At 33.7% G+C, this 17,697-nt stretch overlaps 1 protein-coding gene across 1 annotated transcript in view; it reads left to right on the forward strand.

Moving 5' to 3' along the window:
- LOC148944821 (vacuolar protein sorting-associated protein 26B-like) overlaps nt 1-3,868 on the forward strand; it is a 51,503-nt gene extending 47,635 nt beyond the window's left edge. Inside the window, 1 exon segment of the mRNA XM_089100032.1 lies at nt 1,801-3,868. Within this exon segment, the coding sequence (XP_088956158.1) occupies nt 1,801-2,076 (276 nt within the window). The 3' untranslated portion in view covers nt 2,077-3,868.
- The last annotated feature ends 13,829 nt before the right edge of the window (nt 3,869-17,697 follow it).

A 17,697-nucleotide genomic window follows, 5' to 3' on the forward strand; every position in this document is an offset into this window, starting at 1 on the left:
AACCAGACTTCTAAAGCCCATTGAAGCGTTAAGCCCACTCTGATCTATAGTTCTGCAGCGGCTATTCGAAACTTGCTATGCTACATAGCATTACTTTGCAGGCATACAACATTTTACGACATAGCGAGAAAACTAAAAAAAAAAACATATTTGGGGTTTTTCGACTGTTATTAAGTAACAATAGGGGGCGAAGGGAAGATTCTGTCAAACTTTGAAGACATGAAAAACATGATTATATAACTATCAAAACTCCCAAGTTTTATCTATTTTTAGTTTTGTAAAAGAAAAACATAATTTCCGATCTTATGTAATTTTTCATGAAAAATTGGTATTATATTATTCGTCAAAGCTAAAGTATATAATCTATTTATAGATAAGAATATACAAGCAACCAATTACTGCTCCCTTGAAGATAAAATTTTGTTTTATATCTCCAGACCAGTAAAGCAAATGTAAAAAAGAAATAAATTTGTCAAGAATAACAAATTTGAAGTAAAGAAAGAATGTTTTTTCAGTATTAATTTATGGTAGATGTTCAGTTACCCGTGCCAAATCTAAGAAATAATGAATAAACTGTGTAAACGTAATGTGTTCAAAAGTTAAATTTTTCTACTAAAATGTTCCCAAGATTGGTAGAATATGTGCTATTTGGGTAAGAAGATTACCAGAATTAAAAAATTGGTTATCTTAGCTAATGTAGTTCAGCTTATTATAGTTGAGGTGTCCTTTCCGAAAATTTTGTAAAGCTAACCCTTGCGTATGAAAACGATTTTCCTAGGTGGGGCTTGCATTTTTCAACCTAAAATCAGAAAGTGTCTTCTCGTGCAAAGCCCTCTCCACTAGTAAAACATATATTAGACAACAATGACACTAATTTTCTTGAGAAAAAATATGGTACAGGAAAACGAATTGAATGAATCCAAACAATTACTACGTTTAATACTATGAGCTATAAATATCGCGTTGACAAAAATTAGCACATACCACCTTTTGAATCCCCACGTCCGAGTTGTATAGCAACAAAACTGACTGTGCGACCTGAAGTGTAGAATTGTATGTTGGGCATCATGGTCGCTGTTTGTGGTTGAATTAGACTACCCAACAAGGCTTATATTTATCAATCAATGGGATAATCGATTCACTGAAGATTGTTTCTTTTAGATCCACGAGGATTCTCCTTTGATTACTTATATTACCATTGCATGTGTTCTATTTTAGGTAGAAAAATGTAGAACAAACAAACGGGGGAAAACATGTCCTGCAAGCAAAATGAAAAAAAAAAAATACTATACGAATTTCGCATGCCTTTCACTTTTTTTAGGTTTGCCCTTTCATTTTGTTTGGCATGTTCTAGTACATTTATATTTTCTCCTTTTTGCAATGAGGATTATTGAAGAAAGTCCGATTTCTAACAACGATTTCTACTAAGCTTCAAACTTATGATTTTCTTTTTTAAGGTTTTAGAATTGTTGTAATCCTTTGTTAAAATATATGGAAATATTTTTACAATTACCAGTTTTTTGCTCTTTGCGCAGTTTAATGCGTTTTCATACTGTTCTCTGTTCAAAAATATTTGAATATTGAAGCTAGTTTGATTTCTGATATATATATATATATATATATATATATATATATATATATATATATATATATATATATATATATATATATATATATATATATATATATATATATATATATATATATATATATATATATATATATATATATATATATATATATATATATATATATATATATATATATATATTGAACAAATGATAAGTTATTTTCTTGTAGGAAATCATTCTTTGGCGAAAGGGAGATCGCATCAGAAAGCCAATCAGCCATTCCTCCTCGACAGTTAGTAACAATGTCCATAGCCTCCCATCGACTGCCGTCACACCATCTACGCCAGAGTTGAAATCTCCTGATGGCCGACCCCATGCTTTCACCCGACAAGATAGTACTAACGAAACAACAGACCTGATGAGTAAGTTAAGCACTGGAGAAGTCAATCCAACCTCTGAAAACTCAAGAGTGACCGTAGAAACCAGCCCGGTTACTGAAGAATAACAGTGAGGGTTGTTTGTGATAGCTTGTGGTTTCCAAATTCTTATTTTACGTGTTAATTTCATTGTTTGTTTGGCACTTGATGAAACGTGCATCTTTTTGTTAGATTTGTTAAATATTGTGCCACTTCAATTTGTTGTTGAGGAACTAATGCTAGGTGCTTTGCTCTTTTCTTCCTTGGGAAACACACATTTAAAGGACTATGGTAGCTGTGTTTTTTTTTCGTTATTCCTGATTATGTTCAGCTTCTAATTTGACTCTTAATTCTCAATCAAGGAAAAAAGAATAGACAGAGATGGTATTGCAGTTTTTTTCAAGGTAGGAATGGGGAGGGGGAAGGGGAGATAAGAACTATCAAGGAATCGAAGGCTGCTGAGAACTCCCTATTTGGACTAATTTATTGAAATTGTGTTAATTTTGTATCAGTGATAATGATTTTGTTCAGTCTCAGTTAGGCCATACCACCGTTGATCATCCCTAAAATGGAGTTCTTAAGCAGGGGTCATGCTGCATGTTTTGTAACTGCTAACTCCAAAAGGCATATTTGTAAACAGTGGTTTACAGAGGCTGGGTTATTAGGAAGTATTTTCATTGAGAAAGCAGAATGGGGGCTGATATCTTAGAATTGAATTTCCTTGTTTTGGGCGGGAGAGCGGTTCTGGCATGATGCTTAAAAAGAATTTTTTGGGACCTAATTTCAGGAATATTCTAGATTGATTCTTTTCCAGTGAAGAGGGTGGGGGGGTAGCATATACCTAGTGAAATTGGAAGTTTTGACAAAAAACCTCAATTTTCTTATGTAATAATGCATATAGCAATTGTTGTGCGTCTCACGGTGGCAGGCATATATACAAGAATATGTTGCTTGGAGTGAGACGAGCAAATTATTTAATATTGCTAATGTAGGATATATGGGAAAATTTTGTGTAACCTCTCCACTGTGCTTCGAGAGCATGCATGCCTATGCTTTGGTTTTGTAACGCCCAGTTTGAAAAGTATTATTTTAATTAGCAAGTGAGCTGAGTATTCTGCTTCTTAAAATATCCACAATATTAAAAATGAAAATTCCCATTCTTCATAAATACTGTATTTTAATAAAACCATCCCTCTGTAAGTGAAGTTAAGTCCATATTTGTATCTAAATTTCTTGTGTTATAGTTGCAGAAGAGAAACATAAAGATTTGGATAAAGCAAGCTAGACTAGACGATAGATTATTTAAACTAACAAACTTGTCGTGGCAGATTGACATCTAACACAAATGTATAAAGAATCAAGTGTTTTAACAGCCTTTACTCCCCATTTGGCTTTTTCTAACATTGAAGGATTTTCATTGAGGAATAGAAGAAATTGTCATTAATCTAATCACTATTGATCGCCGAAATTCTTTTCAACACAGAAAAGACGAAATTAAGTCCCAAAAATCCTCGCCCTCTTGGCCGTTTGCACAATATTGAGGAATAGATAAGATTCGATGGATATACAAAAGAATTTGAGTATTTAAGGTTAGCTCTAAGAGAAAAGGGTAAATTTTCGTCAAGAAAAATGGCCAAACAACGTCCCTATTTAGAGTCCAGCTGGTTTGCTTAATTGAAAGTAAAATTTTCCTGTTCTTCTGAAAAAACCTCTTAGCCACAAAGAAAATATCTTAAGGTATGGAAGCTGTCAATATTACTTGTGTGAATTATCTGTGACCTGTACTTTTTTGTAGGCTTTTTCAGTCCTTATGATTTGTATTATCAGTGAAATTGTTTGGCCTCCTCTTTATTCAAGTAAACTTAGATTATATATTTATTATATTTTGTTTTGATTCTGCTTGTTCCCAGACAGTATCGTTGCTTATTTTAATAAATTTCATGATGTACGGGAAATTAAACGAAAATGTGGTTTATTTTTGTTACCCTAAAAATATGTTTGAAACCTTTTAGTGTAAAGTATTCGATTGATATAAGCTGGTGAGTGTTGTTAGAAATGTATTGAATAACGAATTTAAATCCATTTTATTATTTGCACATATAGGGAAAACGTATCACTCCGGGAATTACTCTGAACAGGCCCGTAAATAATAATTGAGTTGTGGGGTGAAAAGAAAAACAGACAAGTTACATTCACTATAGAATGTGATTGGAGACTTCAAGAAGATGCTAAGGTTTGAAACCTATTCTGTCTGACAGTATTCATAACTGTTTTGGTACGGTTAAAACCATTGACAGGGCTCCTCAGGTGTATTCACGCCAGTTAGTTTTATAAGATTTTGGTTTCGGTGGCAGGAGTGACGTAAATACTTGAAGCAACACAAAAAATAACAGGTTATATTTAAAAATTTGATCATACTTTTTAAGAAGTTTGATTCCAAGTCGTGTCGGTCACTATCATTGGCTAGCAGGTTTGTTATTACCCAAATTTGTTAGCTTTAGTTATATGAATGAAACAGAGTGTCATGAATAAAAAGTTATGTGGTATACATTGGTGATTAAGGATACCTGCCGTATGCTCGTGCCCCGAAAACGTCACTGGCACCACTCCTAAAGATCCAAAATAGTGCAGGTTTAGTCGTTAGTGAGAGGTTTGGTGCCGTGTCAGTGGCCTTTTCTATAAGCACTTGCTTCTCTAGACTCACCTCCCTCTACAGAGTACTCGAAGAACAGCTTGATCCAGCGGTGCACTTCGATCTGGAATGATCTTCCTAATGAAGTTATCCCTAAAAGTTCCTCTGTTGACTCTTTCAAAAGAAGATTCAAGAGTCATCTAAAAACCTCGATAAAAGACTAGCGGCAAATCAGATATTTAATTATACCTGGCGTTACGAATTTAGGAATAAAAAAATATCGAATTGAAATGATCGCTATCCAAAATTCGTGTATACCCCGAAAGTCGGCTGGGTAAATTACTTTTCGTTTGCTTGAATTTCCCAGTTTTAAATTCTAACTGAGAGATAGATGTTTCTTTTTTTAAATTAATTAAAAAAAAACCTTTTTCCACAAAATAAGTTTCTCAAAGAAAAGTAAAGAACTCCATTAAACAAAAAATGAGCAAAAATAAAATCAAATAATCTACCAAGCGTGAAACTACCACAAATCAGTATTGATAAATAAATGAAACCCAAAACGAACAGAAATTACAATAAATAACCGAGTCAAACTCAAAACGAGCAGAAATTAACATGAGTAGGGCTCAAAACCCCTATGCCTTAAAAACCCCTTCTTAATTAATTTCTGTTCGTTTTATATTGACATAGTCTTTTCAGTGAAAAAGAAAATAATACTTTAAATCATTTCGTTTTTTAAGACTTTGTAGTTTGGTCTGTTACTTGTATGCTCGAGAAAAATTTTTCAGCAATTTTTAACCAAATACACCCTTTTAGAAATCTGGACACGAATAGTAGTGTCTAATTTAGTTTCATACCTCCTATAGTTCACCTGAAATAGAAAACTTGATACCATTCCAAAACAATCTGTTTACTTTCTTTGATAGCTTGGATACACTTAGGGTATTTTGATTTGGTCAAATTTTAAGAGCAGAAGTGGCCCCGAAAGTTTGAACATAATACCCTCATTCGTTCTTGGGATACTGTTGAGATGGCTTATTGGGAATTAGCATTAACACACTGCATTTTGATTTAATCTTAATGCAACTTTTAGTTTTTAGACATAAGGGGGAAAGGGGAGGGAGGGCATGGGAGGGGGACTAGTTGCTCCCCAATCACTTTCGACTATTAAAAAAGGCATTAGCCCTTTCTATTTTCAATCGAATGAGGCTTTTTCGAAGTTCCTAAGACAACTCCTTCAATACGAATTGCCCTGGTATAAAAATAAAATAATAATAATAATAATACATTGTACCCACATTGATCTTTGGTATAAAAATGTCAAGCCTTCGGATCACTTTCGACTATTAAAAAGAGTACTAGCCCTTTCAATTTCCAATCGAATGAACCCGTTTTTCAGTTTCTACGACAACGCTTTCTATAAAAACCTTATATGTCCCTAGGACATACATTACAACCCTTGCCCTTAGGGCTGTGAGGAGGTTGTCATCCTCAAAGACTTAATTTCCAGAACTTTCAACTACGTTAAACAAAATGGTGATCACAAAATTTTTATTAGATGTGTTTGGGGGAATGCTAGGCGTGAGAGGGGCGTTAGTTGCTCTCCCATCACGTTCAACTATTAAAACAGCCACTAGCCATTTTAATTTCCAATCAAATGAGCCATCTTGAAGTTTCTACGACAACGATTTCAATAAAAACCTTATCGCCCCCATCGGAATAACTTACCCCCCGGGCCCTGAGGGCTGGGGGGAAGGCGTTGTCATCCTCAACGATATAATTTCCAGAAATTATAATTACGTTGAAGAAAATTATTATCTCAAAATTTTAATTGGATGTGTTTGGGGAAATGGTGGGCGGGAGAGGGGGGTTAGTTGCCCTCCAAACACTTCCGACTGTTAAGAAGGACACTGGTCCTTTCAATTTCCAATCGAATGAGCCCTTTTTGAAGTTTCAACGACAACGCTTTCTATAAACCCATTATATGCCCGAAGGCATGACTTACAACCCTTGACCTGAGGGCTGTGAGGGGGTTGTCAACCTCAAAGACATAATTTTCGGACATTTTAACTACGTTGAAAAAAATGGCTATCTGAAATTTTTTATTGGATGTGAGAGGGGGGTTAGTTGCCCTCAAATGACTCGACTATTAAAAAGTGCACTAGCCCTTTGAATTTCCAATCGAATGAGCCCTTTTCAAGTTTCTACGACAAAGCTTTCAATAAAAACCTTATATGCCCCCAGGGCATAACTTACAACCCTTACTCTGGGGACTGTGGGGGGTTTGTCATCCTCTTATATATAATTTCCGGATCTTTCAACTACTTTGACAAAATGGCTCTCAAAATTTTGATTGGATGTGTTTTGCTGAAAAGGTGGGTGTGAGAGGGGGGTTAGTTCCTCTCCAATCACTCGACCATTAAAAAGGGCACTAGCCATTTCAATTTCGAATAAAATGAGCCCTTTTTGAAGTTTCAACGACAACGCTTTCTATAAAAAATCATTTTTTGCCCCCAGGGCATAACTTAAAACCCTTGCCCTGAGGGCTGTGGAGGGGGGTTTCATTCTTAAAGACCTAATTTCCAGAACTTTCACCTACGTTTAACAAAAAAGCTGTCTCAAAATTTTGATTGTATTTGTTTGGGGAAAAGGTGGGCGTGGGAGGGGGGTTAGTTATCCTCCAATCACTTTCGACTATCAAAAAGAGTACTAGCCCTTTGAATTTCCAATCGAATGAGCCCTTTTTGAAGTTTCTACGACAAAGCTTTCTATAAAACCTTATATGTCCCCAGGGCATAACTTACAACCCTTGCCCTGAGGGCTGTAGGGGAGTGTCCTCCTCAAAAACATAATTTGTATCTGGAAATTAAATACGCTGAACAAAATGGCTATCTAAAAATTTTGATTTAATGTGTTGGGGGAAATGGTGGGCGTCGAAGGGATGTTAGTTGCCTTCCAATCAATTTCGACTATTAAAAAAAGCACAAGTCACTCCAATTTCCAATCGAATGAGCCCTTTTCGAAATTTCTTCGAACAAATCCTTCAGTACGATAGTGCCGTGGTCTAAAACCAAGAAACCAAAAAAAAAAAATAATAATAAATTGTGCCCAAATCGTTCTTTACTTAGGCTGCGCTATTGCGCTGCCAATGATATTCCCTTATTTTTGATCCAAAAATAGGGTTTAGTCCAAATCAATACAGGCAAGTCAATTGAGCAAGTCAATTAATATTCCGGTTGTTTTTCCTTGTACTGGTGGGATTCTAACGAACGCTATAAGTATATAACTCCTATCAGCTACCTATGTTAAAGTTTCGAATCTCCACTTTTCAGATTTCAATGCCCTTGGGCTAGGACTTCTAGGGCTGTAATGAGCTCATTATCTTTTCAAAAGGCCAGAGATTGCAAGACAAATGGCAAACGTCTTGTATTATGGAAGTTGCTAAAAGTAAGTGCTCTAGCGAAGACAAAACGTAACGTAATTGGGCAGATGAGAGATATAGAGCTACACAATATGCAAACGAACAGCGCTTGAAATTCACAAATGCCAAAATGAATGACAATCTACCAGCTAAGATTTGATCCCTGGAATCAATCATCATCTTTGATGTTCCCCAACGACCAGCTTTAAATCTTGGTTCAAATTTCAATAGAATTTTTTTTTACAACTTTAGAAGTGGTAATTCTTCTAAATTTTGAAACTAATCTGCCAGTACTTGAAAACAACCGGGAGCATTTTTAAACAGTTGAGCCGAATTTCATAATAAAAAATGTTATTGGAACATATTGTAAAAAGGGATGGTCTTGGAAACTTCAGAGGGGGCTCATTCAACTGGAAAATTCAAAGTGCCCTCGTTAACTTTTCTTATGCCCTGAGAAATTTCAATCGCATCACATTAACGTTTATAGCATTGTTCCTCTCAATTAAAATTCCGCCGTTGTTAGAGTATGCAAGAAATCTCACTTGTTATTTTATGGTAAATAAACTAGAAACTTGTTACAAAAATAGGTAGAATATTGGTTCTGCCGGCTAACCTGTTGCTGTCCTCTCAAGTTTTACCTGAAGATTAGTTTGGAACTTTGGGCCTAAGTTAACCTTTTACTGTAGCGGCTGAGAGAACAGTCTTTTTTTTATGCATTCTGTAACGTCATCGAATACTTTTTAATATTTTTGGCTTTTTATTATTTTTAATTTCTTGATTCGTTTAAAATGCCTGCGGATGTGTCTTCGAGTGCTCAAAATTTATTTTCGAAATTGAGAAGAATTTCAACTTCGACAGTTCATAAAGGCTCTCTTTATAAGAAGAAATAATGCATCGAATACTTGTACGTTTACAGGTGTGTGTACGAGTGTACGTGTACGGCTTGAGTGTTAGTAGAGAGGCCCTATCGACTACAGGGGGACCGTGTGCTGCCATCTATAATCGAGTCTAACGGTACTTAACCGCATAGACAATGCTATTGATCCGCTAACGAGATAGGGTTAATGACACCTTTTTCTAGGTCAATCAGGGGGGGGGTTGTTTCTAAGTGTATTGACTCCGAGACGAGATTTAATGTCCTTGGTAAAAAGTCTGAACGAGATTTAATGTCCTTGGTAAAAAAGTCAGGATGAGATTTAATGTCCTTGGTAAAAAGTCTGAACGAGATTTAATGTCCTTTGTAAAAGTATTCTTTCTAGACCAGTCAGGGAACTTGGAAATACTATAGGGAAAATGCGCATGCGTACTGAATTCTAACGGTACAATGTTATTGAATACTAACAGTACACAATTTATGCATGGTGTATTGATCCGCTAACGGTACATAACCATATGGACAATATTATTAATCCGCTAATAGGACAGCGTCACGTGTCTTTTCTAGGTCAATTCGTTTGTTGTTACTAAGTGTATAGATCTGCTAACGGGATAGAATCACGTGTCTCTTTCTAGATCAATCAGGGAGTTACGTAAGGTTTCCCTTTACATCACAATTCGCCATTGAGATTTTGTTTATAATGGACATGCATTGAATTATCATACTGTCTCAAGCCACCATGGAGAGTGCATCTAATATTATTGATTTGGAAGCTTTAGACACATCGATTTATAATGGGAGTTCTATTTAGTAAATTTTCTTAGGTTATTTCCAAATAAAAAAATTTTTGTAGTCCTCCTTCACTATTTTCAAATTCAGGGAATATCCCCCCCCCAAAAAAAATATCCACTAAGCGATGTTTATAGTCATTAAGAAGCACAAAATACGGTTTTTTTCCACTGCGTAAACCCCTCATCCGTCCTCCCATCATTCTTCACCATTTATTTCTTTCATTTGAAGTAGCTTCTTAAATTGTCTTTTCACATGCATTTAAAGCCAACAGAATCAGTACACTCGCGATAGAAAAAAACTGTATGTGATTATATCTTGAGAGGGGAGATTTAGTAAACAACCTTCGCACGCGCCTTATCTAAATTATGAAAACAAATGGTAGTCGCACCAGATTGAAAGGATTAAGATTGCGGGCTTTCAACTATGCCAGACAAAAAATAACCAGTTGAAACTGTGTATAAATTCTAATGTCTAAATCATTTGCGGATTACTTTTTTTGAATTGTATAGAAAATATTAATAAGGTTATGGGAAATAATGGTTTAATCTATATTTAAGGAAGAAAACAGTCCGGCATTTTGGCTGGAATTTGGTGAACCTTCATACACAGAGAGCAGTTTGTCTTACCCTCTTCACTTCATGCAATTGTACGCGTATATAAGGGATAATATTGACCAATTATATAGTGTGAGTACGGATATACGTACACAACAAGAACTTTTAAAGGAGACAGTAGGAAATAATAGCAACAATGCCTTGAACCATTATGTAAAAACAGTGAAATAACCATGTTATTAATATTATTGCACTTTTGAAAATAAAAAATGTTTTGAAATATTTTTTAAAATTTTATAGAAAACGTTAATAGAGAGTTAATGGAAATCATGAAGTTAATAGCTAAAGTTATTATCAGAAGGATCCTGCAGTGTGACCATTGCCATATTCAGTAAGCCATGGGGAGGTATATTTTTGTCTAGAATAACATCGCGGAGGAGGGGGGGTTAGTCACATTGGAGTTAGGTCTGGAAAAGCATCGTAGGGGATTTCAGACACCTGGGGGTGTGTCTCAAAACTAGAGACATTCAAGTACCAATTTATAGCATGTTCAGAGGTTGAGTTGGAGTAAGATCCTCCCACAATGGCTTATTGTTTAATGTTAAAGCATCGATGACAGTGAAAATAAAATCTGTTGTTCGAATGAGTTAATGTGATGTTTGAATCGAGTATACTAATGGATACCTTACATCAAGCAAGTGTCTGAATCTGTTGAATGTATATTAAGAAAGGCTTGCAAAAGCTTGATAATAATACTAGTACTAACAATTTACTGCGGTACTAAGGCATCCGAGGTCAACAAATGTACGTTTTATCAAGAAAATATTAGAAAATTTATAGATTATAGTATGAATGACTTGCAAAAACATGAAATACTGCAATTACTAGCAACTCGCTGCAACATAAGGACACCTTAGGCTAATACAGCTACGTTTAATCAAGAAAATATCTGAAAATGTTTAAGGTATAGTACAAATGGATTGCAAAAAAAAACATGAAAATAGGGTGGACAAGGAAATGTTGGACAAATTTTGTAACTGAATTTAGTGATTTGATGAGTTTGGGCTTATAAATTATTTTTCCCCTCCTGTAAATTTAGAGTAATGAGAGATTACAATCTTTTTTTAAGGGGAGTGGTGGACAACGAAATGTCGGACAAATTTATTAACTAAATTTAGCGCTTCGACGATTATTTTAGTTTAATATAAACCATCATAGTAGCACTTCATAGTAAGTAAGATTCGGGAATTGAGTTGGGGTGGGATCCTAACAAACAAATAGGATAATTTGGTTGCGAGGGCAACGCTTTGATTTTTGTCATGTTTTTTCGCTTTGTCATAAAGCTAATCTTCTTTCAGAATCCTCTAAGGAAAAAATCTAACTATGTACACCTCCATCTTCTGGACATCATATATGATCCGCATTGACACTGGTGTAAAAACTGGAAGTTTCGTGTGATATCAAAAAATTATGAAACCATGGAATTTATTCACAAATGTAAGAATTGTGGAAAACTTGTTTATACATATAATTTAGATGTCAAGTATGACGTTGATTAATAAACCGTATTTCTTATAGAAGTTCTATGTATGAAATTGTATCTAGTGATGAGAAATGAAACTCTGTAGATTCATCTGAAATTTAATTTCTGTGTCTGAAGTTTGCTCATTGCTTAGGAACAATTCTAACATTCTAACATTTATAAAAAAAAGTCATTGAATTTTACATGAAATCACAAAAAACGCTTTTTGATAGAACTTTCACCGACCAAATTGAAAATTGGGATGTTCATATTTCTGAAAACTAAAACCCAACTTTATTTAAAAAAATCGAATATTATTAAACACAGCTAAGTGTATTATAGAGAACACAACCACGAAGTAAAGCTAAGTCAATTCAAATGTCTCACTCCGTTTCGCCCAAATCATCCTCTAAAATATCTCAAACTGTATCGCCCTTTCTGAAAACTAAAACCCAACTTTATTAAAAAGCAAATATTATTAATAAAATCATATGTATTTTAAACATGGGTGTTAATATTTTCGAAAACTAAAACCAAACTTTATTAAAAAAATCAAATATTATTAATAAAATCACATGTATTTTAAATGTGGGCATCAAAGTAACAACATTCTTCTTTAATACCACCAAATGTTTACTTAACACCCACAATTTTCTCTTAGAAATAATATTTTTCATCAGTGATAACACGTTTTCAGTTCGAACTAGCAAGTTTTCTGCCAGAGACACCAAATTCTTTCTTAGAAGTAAAAATTTTTTGATTGTGATAACAACTTTTCTGTCAGAATTAGCAAGTTTTGCTTAACACTATCAAATCTTCTCATTAAAGTAACAACATTTTACATTAAAACTAACATACTTTTACTTAACACACACAAATTTCTCTTAGAAATAATATTTTTCATCAGTGATAACACGTATTTTGTTCGAACTAGCAAGTTTTCTGCCAAAGATGCCAAATTTTTTCTTACAAGTAACAATTTTTTGATTGTGATAGCAACTTTTCTGTCAGAAGTAGCAAGTTTTGCTTAACATAAACAAACCTTCTCATCAAAGTAACAACATTCTTCTTTAATACTACCAAATGTTTATTTAACACACACAATTTTCTCTTAGAAATAATATTTTTCATCAGTGATAACACGCTTTCTGTTCGAACTAGCAAGTTTTCTACCAAAGATACCAAATTTTTTCTTAGAAGTAAAAATTTTTTGATTGTGATAATAACATTTCTGTCAGAAGTAGCAAATTTTGCTTAACACTAACAAACCTTCTCATCAAAGTAACAACATTTTACATTAAAACTAACATACTTTTACTTAACACACACAAGTTTCTCTTAGAAATAATATTTTTTCATCAGTGATAACACGTTTTCTGTTCAAACTAGCAAGTTTTCTGCCAAAGATACCAAATTTTGTCGTAGAAGTAACAATTTTTTGATTGTGATAACAACTTTTCTGTAAGAAGTAGCAAGTGTTGCTTAACACTAACAAACCTTCTCATCAAAGTAACAACATTCTTCTTTAATACTACCAACCGTTTACTTAACACACAATTTTCTCTTAGAAATAATATTTTTGGTCAGTGATAACACGTTTTCAGTTCGAACTAGCAAGTTTTCTGCAATAGATACCAAATTTTTTCTTAGAAGTAACATTTTTTTATTGTGATAACAACTTTTCTGTCAGAAGTAGCAAGTTCTGCTTAACACTAACAAACCTTTTCATCAAAGTAACAACATTTTACCTTAAAACTAACATACTTTTACTGAACACACACACATTTCTCTGAGAAATAAAATTTTTCATCAGTAATAAAACATTTTCAGTTCGAACTAACAAGTTTTCTAACAAAGATACCCAATTTTTTCTTAGAAGTAACATTTTTTGTTTGTGTTAACAACTTTTCTGTCAGAAGTAGCGAGTTTTGATTAACAATAACAAATTTTCACATCGAAGTAACAATATTTTACCTTAAACCTAACATACTCTTACTTAACACACACAAATTTCTCTTAGAAATAATATTTTTCATCAGTGATAACACGTTTTCTGTTCGAACTAGCAAGTTTTTTGTCAAAGATACCAAATTTTTTCTTAGAAGTAACTGTTCTTCAATTATGATAACAACTTTTCTGTCAGAAGTAGCAAGTTTTGATTAACACTAACAAATCTTCTCTTCAAAGTAGCAACATTCTTCCTTAATACTATCAAACGTTTACTTAACACTAACAGATTATCTCTTCGAATCATCAACTTTTCCTTAATACTAACATACTTTTACTTAAACACTCAAATTTCTCATAGAAATAACACTTTTCGTCATCGATAACACGTTTTATGCTTGAAGTAGCAAGTTTTCTGTCAAAAATACTTTTTTTTCTTAGAAGTAAAAATTTTTTCGTTATGATAACAAGTTTTCTGTTCGAACTAGCAAGTTTTCTGCCAGATATACTATATTTTTTCTTAGAAGTAACAATATTTTTATTGTGATAACAACTTTTCTGTCAGAAGTAGCAAGTTTTGCTTAATACTAACAAACATTCTCATCAAAGTAACAGCATTTTTCTTTAATACTACCAAACGTTTACTTAACACACACAATTTTCTCATAGAAATAATATTTTACGTCAGTGATAACACGCTTTCTGTTCGAACTAGCAAGTTTTCTACCAAAGATACCAATTTTTTTCTTAGAAGTAACAATTTTTTGATTGTGATAGCAACTTTTCTGGCAGAAGTAGCAAGTTTTGCTTTACACTAATAAACCTTCTCATCAAAGTAACAACATTCTTTTTTAATACTACCAAACGTTTACTTAACACTAACAGATTTTCTCTTCGAATCATCAATTTTTCGTTAATACTAACATACTTTTACTTAACACACTCAACACACACACATACTTACTTAACACACACACAGATAGTCAAGAGGCATGGGATACATGATGTTTTTTTCTCCCTCCATATTATCTGTGGGGGGGTGTGCAACATCCCCTCCCCCTCCTCAAATGACGCCCCTGTCCTTTCCTACATCACTAATTTTAGAATTGGTCTAGACAAATTATTTTATATGTATACTATTGAGATCGGTTTTCTAATAAAATTTAATCTTTGGGTAAATTGAAGATTTCTAAGTTTCTTTTTTATTTTATTTTATTTTTTTCTATTTTGATTGTTATCCGGTAAAAACACTTAAGATCTACCAGTGAAGTTTCATGTAAAAACTGTTCAAAGGCGAAATCATCAAAAAAAAAGAAAAAAAAAGAAATAAACAAACATCCGTGATATTTCTTCTGGAAAAATTACAAATTCTACATTTTTGCAGATAGGAAGTTGAAAGGGCTCGTTGCTAACTAGCTTCAGTCAAACGCACGTTTAACTAAACTGCTCGCATGCCAATGGTTGTTCACCCTTTAGGCATGGAATGAATGAGGTAATTCTATTTGCAGTCTAATATCTGAACTTGTTGTGGATATTTCAAGTTTAATTATGAATCAAAATGTAAGTGAACATATGAATTTAGCATTCTGTATGTGTATATAAATGATTTATTAGATATTTTCTTAAAAGAAACCACACCTTTTGGCTTGACACAGTGTGGATTTAGTGGGTTTGGGGGGGGGGTGATGATACCCGCTTTACCTTCTCAAGACAAGAAAAAGCTGTTTACTGAAAAGTATTAAAAATAAATGAACGTGGATTGCCAGTTTAATATACATATACTGATATTTATTCCTTAAAGTCTAAATTATTTTTTATTTATTAAAGTTAAGAAAGCGAAAACATTTAAAATGTATTTTGTTTTCAGTAAAGTGTAAATTATGATCTGGCCTGAGAAGGCATGAGGATTCCAGCCTTACTCATGTTGATTTCTGCTCGTTTTGAGTTGATTTTGTTGTAATTTGGGCTAGAATAATTTTGGTCTGTTGGCCAGAAATTGTCTTCTATGCAATATTTGATCAAAAAGTGCATTTCACTGAATTTTTAGGCATTGAAACTACAAGTATTTCTATATGGAACGGACCTCAAACTGAATTTTCAGATATGATCATGAATTAGATTAACCAATTAGATACAATTGAATCATATTTTTTCTTCGGGTTAGTTTTTACCACTTAGACGTGTGCACAGGAACAGTATGTCAATAGATCGGAAAAGGGAGGACTTCAACCATCGTAACTATAATTGTTACCAATTTTATTTTACTGAAACAAGTTTTCGGAGAAAAGCATTTACAAATATTCAAAGCTTGTTCCGAAAACAATTTCCTGGAAATATATATATATTTGCAGGTTTTGCAGCTAAAATACATTGAATTATTCTGTTCTCGAAGCAATTTTTTTCAATAAATTTTGTTTTAATGGAGGCTAGTGATCCTTTTTAGAAATATTTTTTTCATCTTTTAATGTTCAATAAGGATTTGCGCTGCCCCTGAGAGAGGAGTATTTGACTCGCTTGACCTGTACCCACCCCCCACTTAACGAGCATATATCATAGACGGTACTGAAGAAAAAATTAATCATCATGAAAACTTTTTATAAATTAAATAAATTTATAAATTGATAGCAAGTGAAGTAAAGTAAAGCTAGATCACTAGGTCAGTCAAAGTTACTTCAGTGATTCATACTTGGCTACTTGCCCAATAAGTTGATTATTTTACATACTACGGATGTAATTTTGTACGCTAAGTGGTAAGTTACGTTACGTTCAGTATAACTTCATATTTTCTACGCGTCCTTCTAAACTAGGCTTATTTAATTTTCAATAAAACCATCATAATCGAAGCTAGTTTATTTCTGCTGCGTTGAAGATTTCTGTGACCTAACATGAATTACGTACCTTGAAATTTTAAGTTGAACTCGAGTCCACTTAGCACTTTCTATGCCATGGTTAATTTGCTCCGTAAGATTATCAAATAAAAAAAAACCAAGTTTTTTTAACTGAAAGTCAGGAACGACGTTAAAACTTAAAACGAAAAGAATTTATTCCGTGTATGAAAGGGGCGATCCCCTCCTCAACGCCTAGCTCTTTACGCTAAAGTTTAAAATTCTCACAAATCTATTTTTTTAAATTATAAAAAAACTTAAGCGTAAAGAGCGGGGCGTTGAGGAGGGGACAGCCAATTTCATATACGGAATAATTTCTGTTCGTTTTAAGTTTTAACGTCGTTCCTTACTTTCAGTTAAAAAAAACTTGTTTTTTTTATTTAATTTTTGAACGTTTTTGAATTAATCCAGGTTCTGATTTTGGCTCACCGTACATGAATAATTAAAATAAAATTTGCATATTAATTTTACTTTTATTTGGTTAAATGGCTTTCTCGAAACTTGTTTAATTTTATTTATGAACGTTTTTATTAGTAATAAATATACATAACTTACGAATTAACTTACGTAACGAACTTGGAACAGGACGGTGGATCTTCTAATTTCCAAGCCAATGAGCCCTCTCAAAAAGTTTATACGACCACACTGTTCTCTTCTTCAGCTAGCATCTTCTATGATAGCTGTTGCATCCAGGCTTACTGGAGGAATGACAGCAGGAGAAGCCGGGTCTATGGGTATAATTTTCGTTTTGTTCCAGTTTATCTGCAGTCCCACAATTGCGGCCTCTTCTCGTAAGATTTGAAGTGCTTCCAGCAACTGATCCATGGAGTCCGCTATGATGACCAGATCGTCAGTGAAATCAGCATCTGAGATGACTCGATCTCCAAACTTGAGTCCAAAGTGGATACGTGAAGTCGTCTTTGTCATAACGTAGACTATGATGACATTGAAGAGCTCTGGGTGCACTGCACATCCTTGACGCACCCCTGTTGTGATTCGGAAGAATGGGGCCATTGAATTGAGCACAGCTCTCTGTATCATGTTGTAAACAGTTTGAACAGTTTGCAGTATTTCTCGGGG

This window comes from Artemia sp. Qi Xiang Cuo, chromosome 14 (genome assembly GCF_049724085.1).
Source record: "Artemia sp. Qi Xiang Cuo chromosome 14, ASM4972408v1, whole genome shotgun sequence".
NCBI lineage: Eukaryota > Metazoa > Arthropoda > Branchiopoda > Anostraca > Artemiidae > Artemia > Artemia sp. Qi Xiang Cuo.